Source organism: Chlorocebus sabaeus, chromosome 25 (assembly GCF_047675955.1).
Source record: "Chlorocebus sabaeus isolate Y175 chromosome 25, mChlSab1.0.hap1, whole genome shotgun sequence".
Lineage (NCBI taxonomy): Eukaryota > Metazoa > Chordata > Mammalia > Primates > Cercopithecidae > Chlorocebus > Chlorocebus sabaeus.
In genome coordinates this window covers 48,695,163-48,714,802 of record NC_132928.1, presented here as the reverse complement: position 1 = coordinate 48,714,802, position 19,640 = coordinate 48,695,163, and the positions used below count along the sequence as shown (strand labels likewise).

The 19,640-nt window shown below is 49.5% G+C and overlaps 1 protein-coding gene across 1 annotated transcript; it reads right to left on the bottom strand.

Annotated features, from left to right (window-relative positions):
* Nucleotides 1-17,380: 17,380 nt before the first annotated feature.
* On the bottom strand, nt 17,381-18,306 carry LOC103230486 (small ribosomal subunit protein uS2-like). Its single transcript, XM_007989297.3, has one exon. The coding sequence runs from the start codon at nt 18,289-18,291 to the stop codon at nt 17,404-17,406; it is 888 nt and encodes a 295-aa protein (XP_007987488.3). The 5' UTR covers nt 18,292-18,306; the 3' UTR covers nt 17,381-17,403.
* Between the last annotated feature and the right edge of the window lie 1,334 nt (nt 18,307-19,640).

Here is a 19,640-nt window from a genome sequence, read left to right as displayed (position 1 = left end):
GCTTCATCCCCTTTATAGATTAGGAGTTTAAAACATACTGGAATGCAAACATGTGCTATGAGGAAAGTAGGATTTGTCATTCTTGCCAGCAGAAAACACACATGCACACACGTGCACACACACACTTGTAATCTGTTCTCATTTGGAAAGCCAGTTATGAATGAGCATGGTTTCCTGGGTAAAAAATTTTCTCTTCCTTCCCTCCCCACCAAGTCTGACCTCATCTGTCATTTTCAGTGTTATGGAGGATTAGTCTGAGACTGAAAACAGGTTGAGACATGTCCAACAAAGAGGCTCCAGATACTGAGAGAGGAGGGAGGGAAGTCAAGCAGTTTGAGGTCTCTTAAGGCAACTGACAAGAGGATCAGGAGAAGAAAGTAGGAGTAAGAGAGGAGAGTGGATTGGATGGATAGGGAAGGCAAGAGAGACAGATGTCTGTGATGATTTAAAGAGAAACACGATTAAAATAAATTCAGAGTCAGAAAACAGGAACAATGTGAGAAGCAGGAAAAGGTAACGGACTGAGAACTGCAGTGTATTTGATAAAACATAGCCCCATCCAGATGGAGAAACAGCATCATCCCCCAGCAAACTCCTCTGGAACGTGGGGGTGAGGGGGAATGCAAAAGAATTAATAGCTCCACTTGGTAGCGGGATCCTTTCATGCTAAAGGCGTGAAAGTGATTTACAAACCAGCATCATTACAGGACCTTTGTCACAGTTTGCTGAAAAGATAAGGTGAGGCTCTAACTTGTTAGTCTTTGCATGCCTAGACCACCCAGAGACAAAACTCAACCCAGAGCTCAAAATTCCTCCAGTCTGTTTGCTCTCTGTCCTAATTAGATGAAGCTATTTCTAAAAACAAACAGATCATCTCCTCTCACAGATTCCCTCGCCCCACTGCTATCTGCATTTAGTGCCTTCTCCTGACTTGTCTGATTCTTCCACTCACATTCCTTCTCAGGTACCAGGGTTGCAAATCTTGGCCTCACCCCCCACCTCCACTCCCCATCCCCCATCCCTCTTACCAACACATCTAAACACTCGTTAAGCTCACAGCATTATCTTCACAATGTAGTTCATTTCTATTCCTGCTTTCTAGTTCCCACTGGTACCATCTTCGTTCTTCAAACACTTCTTCAGTCTGTTCTCCACTTCGCCTCAATAGCCCCCCTCACCCCCACCCCAGCGCTACCTTATAACTAATGGATTACTCATCTGACAGTACAGTTTTGGTGATATTATCAGTCTGACTCAAAAGCCTCTAATAACTTCCCATATTCTCTATGAACTCCTCTGCCTGCCAGTCAGCCTTTCATTCAGCCATCATTTATTGTCTACTCTGTGTCAGGCACTAGGTACAAAGATGAGTAAGGAAGTTGATATCTATAGGGAAGAGGGATGAAAAATGGATCATTACAATCCAGAGTTAATACTACTGTGATACAGGAATATTGATGAAGGATACTTAACCCAGACAGAGTGTCAGGGAAGGGTTCCTGCAAAGAGGAGGTTATTTCTGTGCTGAGTCTCAAAAGGCAAGTTGGACTTAGCCAAGTAGGGAATAAGGGGGAAATCATTCCAGGCAGATAGAGCTGCATGTGCAAAGGCCCTGAGGCCTTGAGAGCTGGTAGGAGCTGAACATCACAAATGCTTCCTTCCTTCTGTTTGGAGCATGGGTGTGAAGAATGGCCCTGAGGATTAAGAGGGGTCATACTGCAAAAGACTGAGCATGCCATGGTAGGGGGTTTGGTTTCACCTTAAAAGATGTGAGGAAGCCAAGGAAGACTTTTAAGCGGGGCAGGGGAGCAGGGTCCAGTTAGAGGGCTGTTCTATAATGCAGGTGAGAAATGATTGGGGCCAATAGCAACAGTGGCACTTCTCCTGAGGCATCTATCGTACATTGCCTTACTTGTGTACATATTGTTAAATTTCCTGAAATGTCTTACCTCTCTTTTCCTCACCAAATTGTAAACTCTTTGAAGATAAGTGCTGAACCTTAATCTTTTCTATGTCAAAACCTTTTCTGCCAGGATCTGCTCTGATATCAGCAGAAACAGAAACTGAAAAAATGGGGACTAGCCTAGAAGCAGTAGGCAAGAGGGAGCTCCCAAACCAAAAGAAAGAAAGGAATGTGAGGTTTCTTTTCACTCCGACCCCACACTTCCTGCAGCCCAGCTGGGTTCCCGCTCCAGTTTCTGAGAAGCAAGGTCTGAGTCACCTCTTTCTTCCTGAACTCCCCTCTTCCCCAAAAGGATCGGAAGACTGGAGGGGTACTGAGTCAGAAGGATAGCAGGCAGCACCATCTGATTCTTTCCCCTTCTTGCCATATAGACAAAGGGCAGCGATACTTACAACGGCCAAGCCCTGAAGACCCTAGCCAGAATGTAACATCCACTTCTCACCCCTGGGACCCAGCTTCCACTAGGGTGGAATTTCGCTTGGAGAGTAGGCAGAGGGGGGTGAATTTAGCCTTGAGAAGCTGGGTGGGAGGTGTGGAGAGGAGGGCTTGAGGGAAGGCAGGGAGTGGAATCAAATAATTTGAACCACTTCTCTGGTTACTGGGCTGTTTGCCGTCTTTCTGGTAATTGCTTGTTTACTCACTTCCTGGTTCTCAGAGGCTGTTGGACTCCTGCTGCTTCGGGAGTTGTGGGCTTACCTGACCCCCCTCCTCCCCACACCTTCTCCACTGTATAGAACCTACTGGGAAGGAACAAAGACCAGAGTTCAAGTCCTAATGAGGTCTCCAGTGAGGCAGAGGTGATAGTCTTCATTCGGTACCAGGCAGAGAGATGCTAAAATCCCAGAACCAGCCCTTAAATTGGCTGTTGGCCTGGTGCTCAGAATGAGTACCCCTGGGAGGTGGGCAAGCTTCTGGAACCTGGTTTCTGGGAGAGGGGCTCTAAGTGCAAGGGCTCTACTGGGCCTATTTTGTCCCGAACCTACAGTCCCTCCCCAAGAGAGCATCTGAGTGCTGTGATTTAATAAATAATAAAAGTCAGAGTAAGGATATATGATAAACACAAATATGCATATTATACCCATAAAGAAAACAGCAGACAAATAAATCCGCCTATCTGACTATAACTGGTAAGAGCTTGTACAAATGTTCCCAAAAGGGGACAGATATTAGCCCCTTCATTAGTTAAGGTCCTTATCTGCATTCCTATGGTGAGGGATGATCATGTATTCATTTAAGTATGACTCTGTGCCTCTGGAGACAGAGATTTTGCGAACACATTGATTAGGGTAGGACCTTGCTAGAAAAAGCCATGGGTGTGCAATTCATATCTTCTAATTAATGCACATTATCACTTACTTACAAATGGTTAGGGCTGTAAAAAACTAATCCTTAGGAGACCATAGGTCAAAAAACAAAGATAATTTTCTATAGAGGGGTCAATATAAAACTAATGGAAGAGTTTACTATTGCTTTTTCCTTAGGGACATTAGGTCCTTAAGGACTCTTAGCCTTGATCTCCAAATTCAGGTCTCCCCTTTGGCCAGGGCCCTAGGGAGGCCATGAGTCCTTGGGAAAGTAGAAGCAAAGCTGAATCTCCAATGGCATCTAGGACATCTCTGCCCCTTCCTTCTCTGTACTGTACCCTATCCTCAACAGCACTTGTGGCTCCCCCAAAGCCATGTTTTCCCAGTATTCCCCTGCCTGGGCCACCCTTTCCATCTATCTGCTGGGCCAATGAATCCTTGCAGACTTTTCTCCTTGATGTAATGATTTGTCCACGTTTCTTTGCTTGACCAGACTGTACCCTCTCCACCTCTAAATCACATTCATCTTCCCATCCCTCGAATCTAGCCCAGAACCTGGCAGGTTCTAGGGACTAGATGTTGTCTGGGGAGACTCAAGTTCTGGTTCAGTCATTCACAATCTGTCTGACTTTCAGCAGGCCTTTTAATCTTTTTGTGTCTTAGCGTCTTCATTTTAAAATAAATCTTGCCAATTCCAACTTACATGGTTACAAATTAAAAATGAGACAACTGTGGAAGTGCTGAACAAAACGCCAGGTGGTGGAGGTGGTAGGAGGGGCGCTTAGCTCCAAGCGAAGACATATTTGTCTTAGTCTGCTCTGGCTGCCATAACAAAATACCATAGAGTGGTTTAAGCAACAAAAATGTATTTCTTATAGTTTTGAAGCCCGGAAATCCGAGATCAGGGTGCCAGCATGGTCAGGTTCTGCTGAGGGCTTTGTTTCTGGCTTGCAGATGGCCACCTTCTTGCTGTGCCCTCACACGGCAGAGGAGAGAGCTCCTAAAGACCCTATTTCCAGATATAGTCACATTACGGGTTAGAGCTTAAACACATATGAATTTTGGGGATACTCATTCCACAGCAATACTGAAGGAGATTCATCAGCACATAGCCCTTCAGTCCTGTCCCCACCTCCCACAGGTTGCAGATCTGGAGCACGCCCCCCAACTCCGTATTGCAACTACAGTAATCATGACCTGTATACCAATTTATGGATGTTTCAGTAACTACAGCATTTGTATGATATATCCTATGGTTATGCAGAATATTTCATACATACTCTAACCTCATTTTCACACTATCGTCTCACAGCCAAGGCCCCAATGGCCCAGCCCAAGTCTTCATTTATTTATTTTTTTGAGACGGAGTCTTGCTCTGTCGCCCAGGCTAGAGTGCAGTGGCGCGATCTCGGCTCACTGCAAGCTCTGGTTCCCGGGTTCACACCATTCTCCTGCCTCAGTCTCCCAAGTAGCTGGGACTACAGGCGCCCACCACCACGCCAGGCTAATTTTTTGTATTTTTAGTAGAGACGGGGTTTCATCATGTTAGCCAGAATGGTCTCAATCTCCTGACCTCATGATCCGCCCGCCTCGGCCTCCCAAAGTGCTAGGATTACTGGCGTGAGCCACCGCGCCCGGCCTTGGCCCAGCCCAAGTCTTATTTCCAGGTCCTTTAACTGTATACCTCCAAACTCTTTAGGCCACACCAAAGTACTCTGCTGTAACTACTTCAAAGAAAACAGGACTCTACAAGCTAGTGGAGTCTAAACTCTTTAGTTTCTCCACTGTGACCACGGTTGACGGTCTTTATTTTTTCTATTTGCTCCCATACTAATCCTTTCTTTGTGCTCTAGAATTTTATGGAGTGGAAAATATACATGGAAGGAGACAACATTCTTAGAGGAAAGGACTTCACAAATCTGAAGTAGGGTTAATATTTTGTTTGATTTGGGCACCATTTTCAAAGGACCCTGAATACTTTCTTAGTGTGTTTGGGATGCCCTGCCCACCCAGGACAACTGAGGGAGCCACTCTGGTTTTAATTGCATCAATTCACCAGACATTAGTTTAGAACTTTTTAAGTGCCAGGGCCTCTGCCCTGCAGAAGCTCACATTCCAAACAAGTCAGGTGTAGGCTCCGGTCCTAGAGAGGGACGGTGTGAACAGAGCTAACTGGGTCGGCCTCTCTCCTTCCGACCTCCTACTCCCCTCCCAACACCTCCCTGCCCAGAAAGTCTCAATTCTGACCCAGACACCCTGGGAGGCCGAGAGGCTCTTTTTGGGATCTGAAATACATCCTCCTCACCACAACCAACAGACAAAACGCACGAGTGCCGTGCAAGGTGGAAACCCTTCCCTCTCGGGGATGATCGCCCCAGCAGGGTGAAGCAGACCTCTTTGTTCACGGGATGCCTCGCTAGCGAACCGGCGGCGGGGGCGTTCCCTGGACCGCGAAACCCCGGCTCCCGAGGGCGCCTCCCGTGCCGCTGCTTCCCTCAAGCCCAGTGCCGCCAGCGCCCAGAGCTCCGAACTCCTCCCGCCCCCAGCCCACCGGCAGGAGCTGGCTTCATTTTCCCAGTCCCCCTTTCATCTGGCCGCGCAGGCCGAGCACTTTCCGCTAAGGTCTCCTCCCATCCCAGCAGGAAGGGCGGGGAGACCCGCGGAGGATTTAAAGGGGCGCGTAGGTCAGGAGGACTGGGGGCGGCTCCGAGGAGAAACTGGAGCGCGCTCGTCCGCTCCCGCAGCCTCGGCCGCCGCGCAGCTTCCTCCTCGCTCCCGCCTTTCCGGGCCCGGCGGGCCGAGGGGGAAGGGAGGCTTCCTGCGCCGGCGCCCGCGGCGGCTCCAATGCTGTCCCGCCCGAGAGCGGACCCGGGCGGGGGCTGGGCGCGCGGCGCTGCCCTGCGGGCGGGGGCGGGGCCCGCCGCTTTCCGAGTCACCTCCCGCGCGCCGCGGCCGCCGTTGCCAGGGTGACCGGGGGAGCTCCGTTGGGGGGAGGCGGCCGCGGCGGGGACCGGCGGGCGGAGCGCAGCGGGCGGGGCGGGGCGTGGCAGGCCGGGGGCGGGAGGCGCTGCCTTGTCGTCATGGGAACGGCGCAGTTATTTCCAGCCCCCGGGCCGTGCCAGTGGCGCGGTGCCAGGGTGCGAGGGTATTGCAGGACAGCGGCAATCTGCTGCGGCCTGGGACATAACAATGCGCCCCTTCTGCAGCGCGGGGCCCGCCAGCGAGAGGTCCCGCTGGTCGGAGGGGCCGGGGCCGCCCCCGCGCGTCGTGCCTCCTCTCGGCGCTCCTCGGCTCGGAGCCTAGCGGCACAGGGCGCTCCCGGCTGCACGTGCTGCCCCCGCCGCCGCCCACGCCAGACAAAGCGGGGCCCTCCCGGGCGTGTTTCCTAGGCGCCCCCCTTCCCTCGATGAACTCTTTGATTTCTATCCTCTTCTCTATCTCTCACTTCGTTCCAGCCCCCTCAACTGCCTCCTGGAGCGCCTTTTTTGTGTGCTCGCCATCTCATGTTTGGCCTTCTCTCCAAAGCTCTGCCTTCACAAACGCCTCCATTTGACCTTCCCCCTCCCCCACTCTCTAGTCTCCTTTGGTAGCTTTATAATACATTTGATGGAAGGGCGACTCTCCACTCTTCTATTTTCAGCTCCACGTTACCTTTTGTATTGTCTTCTCCCCTTCCTGTCAGTACCTTCTTTCCGTCCTCGCCCTTTTCAAGACTCTTCCAGAAACTCTCTTGACGTCTCTGCCTCTTTCCCGGTTTCCTTTCTATTTTTTCTTTTCTCTCTGGGCTGTGGGACAGCAGAAGGGAGACTGCAAATGGCTACCTAGATTGAGTCCCCCTTGTACCTCACTGATGCCATCCTTTTTTCTGTCACCTTGAGGTCACATTATTTGGGCACCTGGATGAGGCTCTGGGGGTTCTGCTGCTGTTGCTGCCATTAGCAGTCTCTTTGCTTGGAAGCTTAAATGAAGGAAATTTCTGGCAACTGGTCAAAGACCACTGAAATGCAGCTTGAGGACTAAACATCTCTCTCACTCCATCTCTGCTTGGTTACTCTTCGGTTTGTTTCAAACACCATCTGCTTCTTGCCACTTCTTAGACTCCCTTCACCCCTACCCGCCCCCCCCCCCCCCCAACAATCACATTGTTCATCCCTTTGGCACCAGCTCTAGAGAGGAAAGGGTAGGTCCTCCTCTCCAGGAAGGAAGGTGGGGCAGAGTAACTCCCGCAGGAAGGGAAGGAAAAAGGAGGGAAGGAAGGAAGTGGCCAACAGAAGGTGGAATCCGGTGGGAGGGCTTTTCATTGTTTGAACGTCTTTCCTTTTTAGCTCTGCAAAGTCAAGCCCAAGGCCATCTCACCAAGGTTCTGCTGCCATCTCCCAGAACCCCAGCTAGGACTCCCTTGCCAGAGGCTGGAGGGGGCTGAGGTTTTGGTGGACATATTTAAGGGAAGTGGGCAGAGTTTCATGTATGCTGCAAATTGTAAGCACTTACATTTTTAATGTATCCATCTTCTTCTGTTTCTTTTCTGTCCAACAAAGTCAGCTTTTATCTTCCCTTTTCTCCAGGGGGGGAAAAGAAAGCCCCAGGGTAGAATCATGCCTCAGGTAAGGAAGATTTATCTAGCATTTCCTGAGGAACTTCTGCATGTGAATCTGCTCTTATATTCTGTAATACTTCACGTTTATATAGGGCTTTTTTTCCCTGAAAGGCTGAGTTTTAAAATTAATGGGTAAAAGGAACCAAGTAGGGTTGCGATAAGAGTTGAGATGAAGTAGTGGAAGTGGGAGCTCTTTAAAACTACTCATCAATACTGCTCTCCAATATTTCCCCTCCTTTTTTCTAGCCTAGGCTAATGGCTGAATGCAAGCCCCAGAAACACAGGCAAGGAAGTGCTTTTGTCCATTCTGGGCATGTGATCCAGTACCAAAGGTGCTTAGTTATGGACGAAAAGAGGTTTGTGGTATGACTATTCTTTTGCATAGTGTATCTTTGCATCTCCATTCACTTAATACCCAAATGCCTAGAGAACTGCCAGCCAGGGTTCGGCTTCATTGGCAGTGTCTTGTTCCTTGAAAGCCCTAGAAGGAAAAAAAAAATTAGCTGTGCCTTGGAAGACTTTGCCTGAAACCTACACTAGGTTTCAGACAAGGTCATCCAACCTTCTGGATTAGTTAACTATGTCCTGAACACTGAGCAGTGGCCAGAGGGATTGGGGTTTTGTTTTTCTTAGCCTGAGGAAGCTCATCCTTGTGCTCTGCGAGTGTGTGCTCTAGGGAGAGAGTTTTATCAACACTTCCGTGGTGTGGGATGGGGTAGGGGGTCAGGAAGGGGGCCCAACAACTTTAGGAGGCTTTCTTTTGTTTTCTGTTTTAAGTTGCTGTCTTGGTGGTGGAGGAAGATATGAAAGGGTGGACACCTGGCTGTTGGAGTTGGGACAAGTATGAGCAGAGCTGTGGGGCTTGACTTCCTTTCCTACTGGCTCACTTCCCCAGGGAGGGGAATATATTGCTCTAGAGGGAATTTGCTATCCCCTTCAATCAGCAAACAAACCTGCAAGCCAGTTTGCCTGGGCATTTAGGGCACTGAGTTTGGGGTACCTCAGGGAGCTTAGACTCTCACAGAAAACGCAAGCCCTATGAACAGTTTTCTGGTCATTGTGTGGAGCAGAGGTGGGTAGGGCAGATTCCCCGTAAATCGAAGACAAGATTTTCTCATAAATGGAGGTCTCAACTATGAGGGAGAGCTGGGCTTCCTTGGGCATTCCTAGTCATGGAGATGGTCAAGGAGCCTGGGCTAGAAGTTTGCCTGTCAGAAATTCTGCAGTGTGTGTTCATGGGCTGGGTAGGGGTGAACTGATGGCCCACATGGTCCCTTCTGACTTCAAGATTCTGCAATTTTGAAATATGCTAATGACCCTAGGCAGCATGTGATGGATAGCTTGAGCTTTACTAGGGAATCCATTCATCAAATATTTATTGAGTGTATAGTTTGTACTGCAGCTCTGCTAGACACCGTAGGAGATTCAGAGGTATGAACAATGGAGTTTAAGATCTTTGCAGAGGCTGCTAACACTTGGAATACAATGAAGCAGGAAGGGGGTTCCAGGCCGGAATGAGTGGTCCTGCCCCACATTATCACCCCATCAAAACCAGACAGTCAGCATTCTCTTACACCAGTGCCCTGTGATTTGTTTCTTCCTGAGATGCTGGTTTCAAAGTTTTCCAGGGACTTTGATCTATAGGACAGGGGCAGAAAGGAGAAACAGTGTTAATCCAGAGAGAAAGGCAGAGCGTGTGGGGTTGTGTCTGCAAGGGTGAACGCTGAGTGAAGATAGAGCCCCTCCTGTCAGGACGTGCCAGGATGGAGCAGGCATGAGAACCGGGAGGAAAATGAGGTGGAAATGAATGGGCCCCTGTAGGAGGAGGTAATGAGGTGAATCAGAAAAATCTGTCACTGAGATCCAGGAAGCGACTGGGAGATTTACTCTCTCGGTCCTTTTAAAGATGAGACGCATCAATTTGGGAGCCTGGACTCGCGAAGACAGATCTACCAGGTGCCTAGGGATGGAGCGGGTAGGAGCTTGCCGTAGCTGCTGTGCAAAATGGTAAGATTCCCATACTTGGGCAGCCTGGAATTGGCCCTGGGGCCCATCTCTCGTTTACCATCTTTGGCGAAAGGAGACCTGCTGAACCCCAAGAACTCCTTCCCTGGCCAGTGCTCAGTGCCCCCATCCCCATCAGCAGCCCCCTGGGAAGAGTCCAGGTATCTGTAGGGACTCTCAGGATTTGTAAGCCAGAGAGAACTGTGGGGAGGGGGTGGAGGTGACCACTGCAGGATGGTGAATGTCTGAGGAAGTGAATGTGTCCCTTTCAAGGATTCTGATTGGCTCAGTTGTTCAGGGGAGCAACTCAGGAGTCGGTTTCATTAGACTCATTAGCATCTTCAGGGATGGAAACCTCTGCTTTGTTGGTTTATGTCTCTGTGTGTCCTGGGATAACCTCCCTCTACCACAGCTGTGGACACTCTCAGAATCTTATGCCCAGAATGTCCTTCAGGGGATCATTTCTTATAGCTTGGGAGGGACCTGGGTGTGATTTGAAGGGTTTTTGGAGGAGAAGCAGGCACTCACATGACCCTAACCATGTCTTCTACTAGCCTGTAGCTTCTTTGAGGACATTGGTCTAGTTTTGAGGCATGATCTTGGATACGCATTGAAATACAAGTGCTGCCTCTGCACCCCTGATGACTGTGTGCTGTAAGGAGCAGAGCAGCAGGCACAGAAAAGGGCCACCTAGCACAGGCAGGAGCCTGAAAGAATGAGATCTGGGACCAGGGAATGATGGGGATGGGGACAGGTCCAGGAAGGAAAAAAACAAACACGGGGGTTAGGGTTAGAAGCCTTCTTTGCTGTCTGGCCTTCATCCCTGGTGAGAAGGACTCTGGAGCTGCCCCCTGGGTCCTGACTGCAGGATAGAGGTCCTCAGCCATCTCTGAACCACAGGGCCTGTCTGAACCATAGAACCTGACACTGTGGCCTGGGATATCTGGGAACCTCTGTGAGGTAGATGGGGGCTGGAGTGAGATTTTAGTTTACCTTGAATATGAGAATAGGAAGGCTGCTTCTGGGAGTTTTGCTCCTGTGTGCATTCAGATCACCTCAGGGTTCTTTGCTTTGAAGAATGAACAGAAGCTAGGGGCTCCATTTGACAAGGGCTCTGCGGGGGAATTGTGGGATGTGGTTGTGAGCTGCAGGGAGCCCTTCTCCTGCCCAGATGATGGATGCAACAACCCTCTGCAAGAGAGGCAGCCAGATGCCAGTTGCTTTTCTGGTGTTAGCTCTCACTGGTGGGATTCAGCTAGAAAGCCCTGGCAGGTATCATTCGCAAGCCAAACGAGGGCCGGAGGCACCTGGCCTGAACCCAGGGTCCTCAATGCCAGACACCTGGGAGTTACCCTGCAACGGGTAGGCTGTGGAGGGGAGGGGCTGAGCTGGAAGCTGAAAGAGTTGGGGCAGAGAATGGATTCTTCAGCCCCAGAGGAACTGGTCTTAAGCCCATTGCACTAGTCAGAGTGACCAAGAGGAGCTCCCATGCCTGTGTGCATCATCAAGTTCTGAGAGTTGAGTGATCAACGTGTAACTCCGGCAACTCAGATCTGGCCATTTGTGGATACTCCGAGGCCACTGAGCCTTCCCCATGAGGCTCCCTGCATTTCCCATCTCCACCTGTCAACCTCTGTGTTGGACTGTTTGGTTTTATCTTCATCCTTAGCTGACACGTTCAAGAGCTAATTGAGCTTAGAGGGTGAAAAGAGGCTCACCTTCACTTTCAGGATTAAATTGAAATCCTCCAGTACTAGACATTCAGGTCTTTGTGGTCCATACCCTGCCTACTTTTCCTGCCTCATCTTTTGACACCATCCCACATGCATGGCACCTTCTAGTCCAAACACATGGAAGTGTTTGTAGTTTTCCAGAGGATGGTCTACTGTCATTCTGCTGTTCACTCTCCCTGGAGCATATCCTTCCCTTCTCCCAATCCAGTGATGCCTGGCTCTTCCTGTGAGGCCTTTGAAAGAGCTTGTGGCTCATCTTTTCCAGAGTTACTTTCCTGATGCCCCATGTCTCCCCAGTCTGGGGTGAGAGGTCCCCTCTCTGTTCTCCCAGTCAACCCAGTCACAGCAGTTATCATATTAGATTGTGATCATTTGCTCCTTTGTTTTTTGGGTTTTTTTGGCAGCAGCCAGGGGGCAGGGGGGATGGAGTTTCACTCTTGTTGCCCATACTGGAGTGCAGTGGCACGATCTCAGCTCACTGCAAGCTCTTCCTCCCAGGTTCAAGCGGTTCTCCTGCCTCAGCCTCCCAAGTAGCTGGGATTACAGGCATGTGCCACCATGCCTGGCTAATTTTTGTATTTTTAGTAGACAGGGCTTTGCCATATTGGTCAGGCTGGTCTTGAACTCTTGACTCAGGTGATCCCCCTGCCTCGGCCTCCCAAAGTGTTGGTATTACCGGTGTGAGCCACTCTGCCTGGCCAAGCTCCTTTGTCTTCCTAAGAAACAAATAATTTCTTCTGGGATTTCCCAGTGCTTAGCACTGTGCCTGATACAGAATCCTCACTTGTTTATTTGTTTAGTTGCCAGTTGTCCGTGTCCTCCCCAACCCCACTAGAAATTAAGCTCCATGAGAGCAAAGATCTTGCCTTCTTCATTCACTGCTGAACCCCAATGTCTAGCACATAATGGGCCTGCAATAAATATTTGTTGAATGAATGCATGGAAGTCATGAGCTGTGATTCACATGTGGCTCCTCCCCTGAGTGCCCCAATTACCTTGTGTAAGTTCCTCAGTATACTTAGGATGGTATAGAGGGGAGTTGTGGTGAGACCTGTGTCCAGTGCACAGCCTTTATGGACCACTTCAAGTCTTCTCTGTCTGAAATCTTCCAGCCTCTGCTCCTGTGGCCAGTTCTGTGCAGGATTCCCAGCTTTGTGCATGTACAACTCAGAAGTTCGGAGGAGTTCATACCTTGTGGATGAATGCTTCCCCCCATTCTTCTGGTTGATCATCTTGAGTTTCAGTTTCCTCAGATGGTTTTGCAGGTTGGTTACCAGTTGACCCTTAGCCATAGACAGCTTCATAGTGAATCCCTGTATTGACTCTCTGTCCCGTTTCTGCCTCCTGGGATTGTATTCCCAAACGCACTCTTGCACATAAGCCTTTGTCTCAGGCTCTGCTTTTTGGGGAACTCAGGTGAAGCAATCAGGTTCCATTCCTGGCTCTGCTACTAACTAGTTCTATTTTTGAGTCAAACCATTTCACCTCTCTGCTTCTGTTTCTTCAGCTGAAAAATGAATATCAATGCCTACCACACAAGATTTTTTGTAATATTTGATAATACAATATATGTGAGAGTGTCTGATTCAGTCCCTGCATATAGCAGGCACTCACTAAAGGGTTTCTTTCTTTTCTTCCCTCCCATCACTATAAAAAGGCAGGTCTGGGAAGCCTGCTTGGCCTCTTGGCTGGTGAGGCCTTGTGAACAAATGCCGGTGAGCATGATCTCTGCTCTGGTGGGACAGCCAAGCCAGAGGAGCGAAGGGTGACTAGGCCAGATGACTCAGGGGTTTGGCAACTGGGTCATTCTCTTTGGAGCATTCTGTAAACATCGGTCAATGGAGTCTTGCAACATGCCTGACAGGTGGGAGGCGGGCAGGAGCACGGGTGTGGAGGATGTGGAGGTAGGGAGGAGGCCAAACATGTTGCTCCCAGGGGCCGAGGGCAGCGTGTTTAAGATGCTTCTCCAGCATGCTGGTAGGAAATGTTTTCAATGTGGGAGAGAACAGGGTGGTGACTTCTCAAGTTCTCTTTCTGTCTCCTGCTGCTTTCCTATCAACCCCATGGCCTTTCCTGGGTGGCATCTTTTTGCTGCAGAGAAATATCTTCATGTACTCCATGTCCAAAGTAGCTTGCAGCCCATAGCCATGAAAAGCGAGAGTACAATTTCTGGCCTTCCTATGGAAGTTGAGAGAGGGATTTGGGGGAAGGGAAGCTGCCTGGCTCCCCCTTTATTTATACATGATATGCCTCTTCAGCCTACAGGTAAGGCTGGTTCTAGGCACATTAAGCCCATTGACTCCTGGGAAGATCTTGGGAAATGACTCAGAAGGGCTGGGTCAGCTTTCATGGTGTTTTATCTTTGAGCAGTGAGACCTCTACTTCCCACCCTCCCTGGCAGCCTCGGCAGCCAGCTCGGGACAGTCATGCTCGCTGATTTGCAGGGGGATTCTCTTTCTCTCTGCAGCCTCCACCACCCTAAGACGAGCATGGGAAGGGGAGGTTGGTGTCAGGGTGAATGTTTGGGTGCCTCCACCTCCACAGAGGTGGTCCATCTCCCAGAGCCACCCTCCTGCACCTCCCGAGGGACTAGATTCCTGCCCTCTTGGAAATCCAGCAGACATCCGGCTTTGGCTGGGCCTTCTGAAGGAGCCCAGGACGGGAGAGAGGCAATTGTCAGCAGATGATAGCTGCGGCTGGTGCTGTGCCTTTGTGTGCACAGCCCCTCCACCTCCCGGTCCCTGCCCTGCTCCTTCCTTTTGGTGGCAGCCCAAGGCCTGCTCCCACCTGGCTAGCAAGTCCCTGAACTTACCTGCCCACCCTTAGGTCTCTGCACCTTGTGGTCAGTTGCAGTTAGAGACCCGAGGCTCCTCTTGCTACAGCTCACCCCGCGGACCTCCCTTCCCTGCCCCCTAGGCAGCTACTGGCTGTGCAGGCACAAGCAGAGCCATCGGAAGAGCTGGGAACTTTCTCTGGAGGGAAGTGGCTGAGAGGGGTAGGGAGAGAGAGTGAAAACTGAAGGGGAGACCTGCAGTGAGAGAAATGTGGCCTAAATTGCCAGGACCAATCATCTCTAGGCGCCCAATTCCCTATTTGTTACATTCATCTGGGGATGAGCATTGAAATAGTCACATGTGTGTATTGCTTGCATATGCGGACATTCAGTGTGCAGTAAGTCCTCAGCTAATGTGATCGATGGGTTCTTGGAAACTGTGACTTTAAGTGAAATGACATATTGAAATCAATTTTACCACAGAATAATTGATATAAACAAGAGTTAAGTTCCTATGGAATATTTCTTGTTTTAAAGTTAGCCAGGCATATTGGCATGTGCCTGTAGTCCCAGCTACGAGGGAGGCTGAGGTGGGAGGATTGCTTGAGTCTGGGAGATCGAGTCTGCAGTGAGCTGTGGTCACATCACTGCACTCTGGCCTGGGAAACAACAGATGGAGACCTTGTCTCAAAAAAGGAAACAACAACAACAAAAACTAGTATTGTAGGGTTAGATACTAAACACTTTAAACTTGCCCAAAAGTTTTTTCAACAGGGTTCTTATCCTATCCTCAAAGCATTGTTTTCAGGTAAATGGAGTTAATATGACTCTAGCTGCACAGGTTGGGAAACTGGCCAGAAAGAGTCTCGTTAAGTTGAGAAAGATATGTTAAAAGTGGGTAGAAGAGTTCATGTTTCCTGACTGCTCATCCAATGCTCCTTCTAATGTACTCCTTGCCTCCACAAATTTGGCCTTGTTACTCAGAAACACCCAGCTAACCAAATAATACTGTCACAGGGGCCCCTTCCAGAGAAAAGACGTGGACACCAAGTCAGAACCAACACTGCATTTTAATGCTGAGCTAACATGTTTCCTCTTGCAAGTCACTGGTTCCTTGAGAAGCCATTTTTCCCATATTCTTGTTTTGTTTTGTTTCGTTTTGTTTTTTGTTTTTTGAGACATAGTCTCACTCCATCACCCAGGCTGGAGTGTAGTGGCACAGTCTCACTGCAACCTCTGCCTCCTGCGTTCAAGCAATTCTCATGCCTCAGCCTCCCGAGTAGCTGGGATTACAGACAGGCAGGCATGTGCCACTACGCCTGGCTAATTTTCTGTATTTTTTAGTAGAGACAGAGTTTCACCATGTTGGGCAGGCTGGTCTTGAACTCCTGACCTCAACTGATCGGCCCGCCTTGGCCTCCCAAAGTGCTGCGATTACAGGCGTGAGCCACCGCGCCCGGCTTTTCCCGTATTCTTTCCTTATTGCTCTTTCTCTTTTCACTGCCCCTCTCTCCCAGCTTCACCACACTCTTGGGAAAGAGCGTTTCTACCTCTGTTGAATCCCACTCCCAGTTAGGAGCGATGTTGGTGAGAATTGTCGGCTCAGCATTTCTGGATGCCTCTGTTGTATTGTTAGTGGGCGGGGCCCTCTAGCACCTGTTGCAAGCTGTAGGGTGTTCACCAGGAAGCCTGGCTTGTTAGACCAATTACCCGCTGCTGGCCTTGGCCTCTGTGCCCTGGACAAAGTATTCTTTGCTCAGATTCTTGCAAACATCATGAGAAAGCAGTGGTTCTCATACTTTAGAGAGCATCAGAATCACTTGGAGGGCTTGATGAGCACAGATTGCTGAGCCCTATTCTGAAAGTTTCTGACTCAGCAGGTCTGGGATGGGCCAGTAATTTGCATTTCAAGTCCCCAAGAGATACTAATGCTGCTGGTCGAGGACCCACACTTTGAAAACCATTGTGATAAAGAACACAATTCATACACTCGGTGGACCGTGGGCCTGGAGTATGGGAGGATCAGACAGCTGGAAAGGAGAGTTGGGGCTTAGGATGAGTGTGACCAAATTTGGTCAGCCAGCTACAGCAGCTCCTCTTGGCTTTCTCTGTGTACTGTGGTGTCCTCCCACATCCCAAAGATTCATGTGTTGGGTGAATTGGCATGTCTCCATGATCCGAGTCTGAGCGAGTGGGGATGTGAGTGTGCCCTGCAATGGAACGGCGGCCTCTCCAGGGTCAGCTCCCACTTTGTGCCCTGAGCTGCTGGGATAGGTTTCAACCCTGAAATGGAAAGTAGGTAAATATCTTATTTTGATTAATCTTTCTTAAATGTATACATAGCTCACATTTATTTCAGTGTTTAATATTAGAAATGTTTTGAGTCTTTATTAAGAAGTTTAGTGATGGCCAGGCACAGTGGCTTATGTCTGTAATCCCAGCACTTTGGAAGGCCAAGGCAGGTGGATCCATTGAGCCCAGGAGTTCAAGACCAGCCTGGGCAACATGGTGAAACTCATCTTTGCAAAACATACCAAAAAATTAGCTGGTCAGGGTGGCATGCACCTGTGGTCCCAGCTACTTGGGAGGCTGAGGTGGGAGGATCACCTGAGCCCAGGAGACAGAGGCTGCAGTGAGCAGTGATCATGCCACTGCACTCCAGCCTGGAAGACAGTGAGACCCTGTCTCAAAAAAAGAAAAAACAAGTTTGGTGATATTTTTGAGACCAGTGACTTGCAAGAGGAAACATGTTAGCTCAGCATTAAAATGCAGTGTTGGTTCTGACTTGGTGTCCACATCTTTTCTCTGGAAGGGGCCCCTGTGACAGTATTATTTGGTTAGCTGGGTGTTTCTGAGTAACAAGGCCAAATTTGTGGAGGCAAGGAGTACATTAGAAGGAGCATTGGATGAGCAATCAGGAAACATGAACTCTTCTACCCCCTTTTTTTGTTTTTTGTTTTTTTAGAAACTGATGTTTATTTTCCATCAACCATTTTTCTATGTTGCTTAAGAGCCCATGCAAGAACAGCTTAAGACCATTCAGTGGTTGCTCCTACCCATTCAGTGGCTTGAGCAGTGGGAGCTGCAGACCAGTCTTCCGTGGCAGGCTGAGCACTCCAGTCTTCAGTAGGGAACTGCTGAATAGGCACAGAGGGCACCTGCATACCTTCAGACCAGTCTGCAACCTCAGGCTGAGTAGCAGTGAACTCAGGAGCTGGAGCAGTCCATTCACCCTGAAATTCCTCCTTGGTCACTGCCTTTTCAGCAGCAGCCTGCTCTTCTTTTTCAGTCTCTTCAGGATCTCTGTAGAAGTAGAGATCAGGCATGACCTCCCATGGGTGTTCACGGGAAATGGTGCCACGCATGTGCAGAATTTCCCGAGCCAGCATCCACCACATCAAACCCACTGAGTGAGCTCCCTTGTTGTTGCATGGGATGGCAATGTCCACACAGCGCAAAGGAGAATCTGTGTTACACAGAGCAATGTTAGGTAGGTTAACATAAGATGCCTCCGTGAGAGGCTGGTGGTCAGCCCTGGGGTCAGTAACCACAAGAAGCCGTGGCTCCCGGAAGGCTGCCTGGATCTGGTTAGTGAAGATTCCAGGAGTGAAGCAGCCAGCAATTGGAGTGGCTCCAGTGGCAGCAGCAAACTTCAGCATGGTCCTCTGGCCAGTATTCCTGGAGGATATAACACTGACATCAGCAGGGTTTTCAATGGCAACAATGGCACGAGCCGCCAGCAGAAGCTTCTCCCAGGTCCTCTTCAGATTTATGATGTAGATGCCATCACTTTTCCTTTTATAGATGTACTGCTCCATCTGGAAGTCAAGATTGGTGCCACCTAAGTGGGTTCCTGCTGCAAGGAACTTAAGGACATCATCCTCCTCCATTTGCAGGACATCAAGGGCTCCGGACATTGTGAAAGTTTTCCTTTAAGTTATGACGGGAATCCAGAACAACGCTGTATGGACCCCTCTGTAGGTAGCATGGAAAGGCCTTCTACCCACTTTTAACATATCTTTCTCAACTTAATGGGACTCTTTCTGGCCAGTTTCCCAACCCGTGCAGCTAGAGTCATATTAACTCCATTTACCTGAAAACAATGCTTTGAGGATAGGATAAGAACCCTGTTGAAAAAACTTTTGGGCACGTTTGAAGTGTTTAGTATCTAATCCTACAATACTAGTTTTTGTTGTTGTTGTTTCTTTTTTTGAGACAGGGTCTCCATCTGTTTCCCAGGCCAGAGTGCAGTGATGTGACCACAGCTCACTGCAGACTCGATCTCCCAGACTCAAGCAATCCTCCCACCTCAGCCTCCCTCGTAGCTGGGACTACAGGCACATGCCAATATGCCTGGGTAACTTTAAATCTTTTCATAGGCTGGGCGTGGTGCCTCATGCCTGTAATACCAGCACTTGGGGAGGCAGAGATGGGTGGCTCACTTGAGGTCAGTAGTTTGAGACCAGCCTGGACAACAGCAAAACCCTGTGTCTACTGAAAATACAAAAGTTAGCTGGGCATGGTGGCTGGTGCCTGTAATCCCAGCTACTCGGGAGCCTGAGGCATGAGAATCGCTTGAACCTGGGAGGTGGAAGGAGGTTGCAGTGAAATGAGTTCACATCACTGCACTCCAGTCTGGGCAAGAGAGTGAGACTTCATCCCAAAAAACAAAAAAACCAAAATTTTTTTATAGAGACGGTGTTGCCCCGGCTGGTTTTGAACTCCTGGGCTCAGGCGATCTGCCTGTCTCAGCCTCCCAAGTGCTGGGATTATAGGCATGAGCCACTGTACCCAGGCATTTTTTTTTTTTTTTACAGAGTCTTGATCTGTCACCTAGGCTAGAATGCAGTAGTATGCTCACAGCTCACTGCACTGGGCTTGACCTTCTGGGCTCAAGTGATCCCACCTCAGCCCCCTATAGCTGGAACTACAGGTGCACACCACCATGCCCAGCTAAATTTTTGTATTTTTTGTAGAGACAGGGCTTCCCCATGTTGCCCAGGCTTACTGCACTCGGCTTTACCTCCTGGGCTTAAGTGATCCTCCCACCTCAGCATGTGTAGCTGGGACTACAGGTCATGCTACAATGCCCAGCTAATTTTTTTGGTATTTTTTATAGAGATAGGGTTTTGACATGTTGACTAGGCTGGTCCTGAACTCCTGGGGTCAAGGGATATGCCCACCTCAGCCTCCCAAATTGTGTAGCCACCATGCCCCACCGATTTTTTAAAAATAATCTTCTCTGTGGTCTGAACCCAAAGGGCAA